General features: G+C 56.0%; 1 protein-coding gene across 2 annotated transcripts in view; it reads right to left on the reverse strand.

Moving 5' to 3' along the window:
- Nucleotides 1–4,380, reverse strand: part of GALNT14 (polypeptide N-acetylgalactosaminyltransferase 14) — a 205,204-nt gene extending 200,824 nt beyond the window's left edge. The window contains exon 1 of one of the 2 annotated variants that reach the window (XM_025454254.3): nucleotides 4,180–4,374. In XM_025454254.3, the coding sequence (XP_025310039.1) occupies nucleotides 4,180–4,308 (129 nt within the window). In that variant the 5' untranslated portion in view covers nucleotides 4,309–4,374. Of the gene's footprint in view, nucleotides 1–4,179 lie in introns of both variants that reach the window. The other variant, XM_025454255.3, reaches the window with a different exon arrangement.
- Nucleotides 4,381–6,000: the final 1,620 nt, after the last annotated feature.

The raw sequence follows: 6,000 nt of genomic DNA on the forward strand, positions 1-6,000 counted from the left end.
TCAAGCCTCAAATTCTTTTGCTTTTACTAAGCCCTAAGCCCCTGGACTAAATTTAGTTTCTTGGAAGTAAGAGACAAATTTGCTGCTTTTTTTTTTTTTTAATTCTGTCAGTTATTGTATAATTCTCCAAATGGCAAACAAACGATATTGGAAAGAAGAAATGAAAACATTTTTCAGGTATTTATAGTGGTACAGTATTTATCACTAAAATACAGTTTGAATTAAGACACCAAACTTGTTATATGATTTTCAATTAGGAATTAGAGCTCTGCAGAATTTGGGGGTGGGGGACCTGGTAAAAGAATCCAATCAACATTAAAAAGTCAAACTTAAAGAAATCTTTACTTGAGCTATTAATAGAACCAGCCCTTCTTGGAACTAAAAAAAAAAAAAAAAAAATCCAATTAATTTCCTTAAACCAGGAGTGCAGCATGCCTTCTCTACATCAGTTGGATTGTGACAAGGCATAGGTTTTATTTTATTATCAGGCCCACTTTGGAGATCCCATCACTAGGTGAATGAGGATGCTTTTCAATGCTGGGTGGGAAGGCAAGGAAGGACCCAGGAACTAGAGCCTGTAGCAGACCCCAGGGAAGGTGACTTGCTGCATGGAATATATACAGAGGGCTCCCTGGCCCAAGAACCCCGGCCATAGTCTCCAGTCCCTCCACCAATTCCCTGACTTCTCTAAATGGTTTTAAGGGAAGATGAGCCCACTGCTCGTGCTTTGGAAAATAAGCTCACCCCCTCCATCACAGTGGGAAGGTGCCTGGGCGAGATTAAAAACTTCCCTAAGGCTTCGACATGCCCAAGGCAGGAGCTCCCCCCCCAGCCCCCCCACAAGGAATGAACATTTCCTAGGAAAAGCTGGGGTAGTGAACTCACTCCAACTGAGTTTTTTCCCCTACAATAGACAAATGTTCCATCCGAATCCCTACCACTGAGGCAACAATCAGCCCTGGCAAGGATTCCTAAATCAGTGGTGCTTCAACCACTGGATGCAACCCTCCCCATCGGGGTGCAAAGAAGCCTCCTCTGCCCCAGATGACCTCCTCCAAGGGCAGAGCACAATTTCCCTCCAAGGTGGTTCCCTCACAAATTACAACATCCTCTGCCTTCCCTGGAGCTCTCCAAAGGCAAGTGTCTAGGGATGAGCCATGGAAACGCTGGAGAGTAGGTTGGGAAGCACAGGCTGTAAATATCCCTAGCCTTACCCCATCAGCCACAAGTGCAGACCCAGGCAGTCCACATAGCATGGCGGCATGGAAGGAGCCTGTCCCAAAATGACCCTATTCCATTCTGATCCCTGATGCTGCCACTTAGTAATAACCTTGTTATCTTGGGCCAATTGTAGAACTTCATCATTCAGTCTCAACTGCATAAAAGTATGATCTGCCCTATATCAAGTGAGCCAATATGCCATGAAATAGAGTTTGTGAATTTGTAAAGCATTACACAAATGCTAGCTACTGTTATTTCACCTGAGTGCACATGCTCACACGAGCTCGGTCCTGGAAGAACTCAAGAAGAATGAAATAATCCGGCCATATTTACATGGGGCCAACCAAACCACAAAAAAATCAACACACTTGGTATTCTTCATCTAGCTCCAAATGATACCCATCAATAGGCCGCTTCAGACTCACATGCAACACTTGTAAAGACAGTGATTCTAGAACCTTCTCCCAAACCCACTGAATCATAATCACTGCAATAAACCCAAAACTTGTATGTTAAATGAGCTCTCCAGGGGATCCTGACGTGCAGTCAGGTTTGGGAACCAGCTGCAGTCCTCTGGACAGGATGTGCAAATTTCCAAAATAGATCAGTCCCAGCAATAAAACTGTTCTGGCGCCAAGAAGGACTCTTTGTCTCTCCATCTCTTTCCTCAGATACATGTACCAGACACAAATACACACAACACATAGATGTGGACACACAAGGTCATACACCCAGGGTGAAAAACAGAAAGGAGAAATACACTAAGAAGGGGGCCTGATAATAAAAGGTATCAAGATTTTAATTGTGCTTCGAAAGAATACAGGAAATGGGAAGAAGAAATAAGATGTTCAGACAAAAAGCAAAGGGTCAAAACTAGAAGACCCCCTCTTCCATGCCTGCACCCACTATGCCCAGAATTCCACTATTAGACCACTCCCCCAATCCCATCCACTATGCATTTATTTATAATTCTGACTCAACCAGGAATCCGTGAAAGCCTTCCCAGCTCCCTGCAAAGGGGCACGGACACAGTATCCTCATCACAACAGGACACAGTATCCTCATCACAACAGCCCCCAAACCTAGCACAGAGCCTGGCATCTAGCTGTACTCAATAACTGTGTGTCCAGCACACACCAGGTAAGGATGAGAGACAAAGTGCACAAAGAGGGATACAGATTTCTTGTCCCAGCTCCCTGGTGTAAACTAAGAATAAGTAAGCATACGGTAATGAGGTTCAAGGTAATGAGGTTCAAGGCAAAATGGAGAGAGTTCACGTCCCTGCAGGCATCATTAACTGCATCACAAGGAGCAGAACCACCCCAGGGAGAAAGAAGAAAAGCTCTCCAGATCTCCCTGCAGGTGCAGGTGTGAGGTGAGGAAATTGATCCAGTGCTCCAAAGGCTGCTTGAAGTCACCAGTCTGATCCCATCACTCCCCTGCTTACTAACCGCCCCCTCAGGGCCCCTAGCACCCACAAGGTCCTAGCCAATCTGACCCTTATATACCTGCCCTCAACCTCATTCCTGTCATCAGCCATGTGGTTTACGCTCAAATTATGCCAAACTCACACAACCTGCTGTGTCATTCCTCTCAGCCTGTTCGGTACAGTTAACCTCTACCTGGAATGCCCTCCCTACCTCCTGGCAAAACTACTGTTCATCTTTCTCAACTCAGTTCTGTTACATCCTCCTCCTCCAGGAAGTCGCCAGGCTCCCATGACACCCAGAGCACTGAGCCCCGTTGGCCCTCAGCGAACTGCATGGTCCTGGCCCATTCCTGAGCAAATCCCCTACCTCCAGAGAGCCAATTCTGCATCTCTGGACCCACAGCACCTAGCGCATTGCTTGTGGAACCCAACTGGGCATTAGCAAGATTCCAGAAGACTTAGCTAAAAGGGGATCTGAGAGACACCTTGATATAGTGGAAAGATTCTGAATATCAGAGGTCTGAGTTCCAGAGGGATCTAAGGCAAGGTACAAAGACTGAACCTGTTTCTTAATCTACAAAATTAGGATACCACCCAACTTATAAAATTACTTAGGAAGAAGCACCCACTGTGTGCCTGGCACAAAGCGGGTCCTCTGTGCTACACTTCCCGGGGAGACTCCCCTCTCTCCCCCTTCTGCCCCTTTTTGGCCTCCTGCTTCAAACCACAACCTCCTCCAAGGGCTTTTTCCCAGTTCACAAATGTTGCCTGGCTGTCCTCCTTCTGGGTCCCAGGGCCGGGTCTGCGGAAGAGGAGACGCAGGAATGGGGGCTCTGAATTAAAGGAAGGAGTGAGTCTGGAGGGAGAACCTTGTGGCTGCGCTTGGGCAGGAGTTGGAAAAGCCGCTTAGATCCTCATTTGCCCCAACTCCCCACCGACACCAAGACGTCTGCTTGAGGAGCCGGTGCTCCTCAGCGGCGTTCAGGGCGCATTCAACGTCCCACGCAGCTGAAGAGCTCGGGGACAACTGGGAAGCAGGGGTGGCGACAGGCCGGCGCCCACCCCCCCCCCCCCCGCCCCGGCAGCAGGCGCGCGGGAGGCGGCACCGCGCTCGCCCGTGATGCACAGGCGCGGCGCACCCCGGGCCTCCGGCCTCCCCTGGTCGGGCCTGGCAGCCGCGGGAGGAAGCAGGTCAGCGCCGCGGCCGGACTCCTCGCGGGCGCCAGCCCCGGCCCCCGCCCCCCCGCCGCCCGCGGCGTGCCCCGACCCGCCGGCCGACACCCCTGAGCGGCTGGTGGGCGGCGCCCCTGCGCCCCGGGACCCCCGCGCCTGCCCAAGTTCGGCGCCCCGCTCCGCCCGCTCCCACGCCCAGCTCCGTGGGTCCCCTGGGTGCCCCGGGCCCCTCTGCACCCAGAAGCGTCGGTCCGTGGCCGCACCCGGCGCCCCGCCACCTGCTCGCGGCACCCGGACCCCCGCCCCGGCTTCCCGGGGCTGCGCGCACTCCCGCAAGCCGCCGCCCGGGCCCGTACCTTGGGGGTCTGCACTTCGGGTCCCGGCGGCACCTCCAACTTCTTCTTGGTCACCCAGAAGAACAGCAGCACGGTGATCCAGAGCACCCCGAAGATCGGCAGCGCCAAGCGGCGAGTCAGGCGCCGCATGGTCCCGTTCGCCGGGTCGTCTCCGCGGCGCCGCGCCCCGGGGGCACCCCCTGGCGGCCAGGGTCTGCGGGGCAGGAGCGCGGGAGAGCGGCGGCCCCGGGGTCCGGGCGCGCGGGCGGCGAGGAGCGGCTGGGCGCCCCGCGCTCGGGAGGGAGGCGAGCAGGGGCGCGGAGGCGAGGCGGGGCGGGGCGGGCGGGGGGGGCGGCGAAGGGCGGCCGAGCCGGACACCCGCGCGCGCCGGGGAAGCGCAGTGGCGGCCGAGATGCTCCCCGCGCCGCCGCCGCCGCCGCTGCCTCGCCCGCCGCCGCCTCGCCCGCCGCCGCCGCGGGGAAACGGACTCGAGCTGCGGGGAGGGGGGAAGGCGAGGCTGTGCCGGGCCCCCCGGGAGGAGCACGACGGAGGAGGGGGAGGGAGCGCGGCGAGAGCCTGGGCCCGGCAGACCCACTCCGGGGAGCCCGGGCGGCAGCGAGCGGGGCCCTGCAAGGGGGCGCTACCGCCGCCCTCCGACCGAGGCGCACCGCGCGGCTCCGGGGCGGCCTGGGGCGGGGCGGGGCGGGCGGGACCCGAGGCTGCAAGCTGGGCCCTCGGGCCGGCCCGGGAGGACTTTCCCGCCCGCCCGCCGCGGGGGCTGCACGTGGCGCTCAGTCCCGGGCCCGCCCCCAGGGCCCCCGCCCTCCCGGAGCCCGCGCCGCGCTGCCCCGCCTCCCGCCCTCCGCGAGGGCACTTCAGCCCCCAGGCCGAGTTCAGCCGACTCCCCGGGGTGGTTCTCCGCCCGCCCGCAGGTGCCAGGCAACTTTTTCTGCTTAATGGAACGCTGAGCTGGTCTAAATTTAACTTTAAAGAAATCTTTTTAAAAATTAAGACGCAATTATCTCCCTGAAGGGTTTCCCGTCCCTGTAAAGCCTCGGGGCTCCGTGCTTGTAAGGAAGCGGGGATCCAAAGGTGTGCCAACCCTATGGGGTACTTGGAAAAGGGCCCTGGGGAAGACGCCTTTCCCAAATGCCTTTGGAGTGTGCATTCTCCTTTTTGCAGAGTCCAGCCGTTTTGGTCTGGAGGCAGAGCAAATTGGGAATTGGATTCCCACGTAGGCCTCAGCTCCGCGGGAATAACGGTGCTGTCACAGGACTAGGGAGTTCCAGGCCTGGGTCAGACCTAACCAGCTGTGCAAATATTGAGCAAGTCCTTTACCGTTCCCTAGCCCTAGATCCTTCATCTGTAAATGGTGGGGATGGTAGAAATACCTCCTCTGACAGTGAGTGAATAGTTGTGAAAGCTGAATTCAAGGTGCTGGTGTTATTCTGACCGTTTGATCCCTCCAAGAGGGGTATTAAAAACTCTGTCCTGCCTGGGGAACGGTGACTGCCAGAACTGTGCCGTTTCAATGTACACAACCGTACCCGGAGGGTGCTTAGGTCATTAAGTTGCTGAGGTAGGTGAGGAGGATGAACCCACCACTGTGTAGCCACCATCCTTCTGCCTCTCCTCACAGAGCTCAGCATAGGGGAAGCCCCATACCCTATCTGCAGGTGGGACAGGTGTGAAGCAGTGCTCTGGAATTCATTCTCCAGTAAAATGGAGCCCCCCAAGAAGTGGGGTCAGTTACGGAGGAATCTGCTGAAAGCTCCCTGTGCTTGGTGCCTTGTCATTCAGCCACAGGGCAGTCCTGCTTCATGGCTCCAAAGACTCCTTGGC

The sequence above is a fragment of the Canis lupus genome, chromosome 17 (assembly GCF_003254725.2).
Source record: "Canis lupus dingo isolate Sandy chromosome 17, ASM325472v2, whole genome shotgun sequence".
NCBI classification, from domain to species: Eukaryota; Metazoa; Chordata; class Mammalia; order Carnivora; family Canidae; genus Canis; species Canis lupus.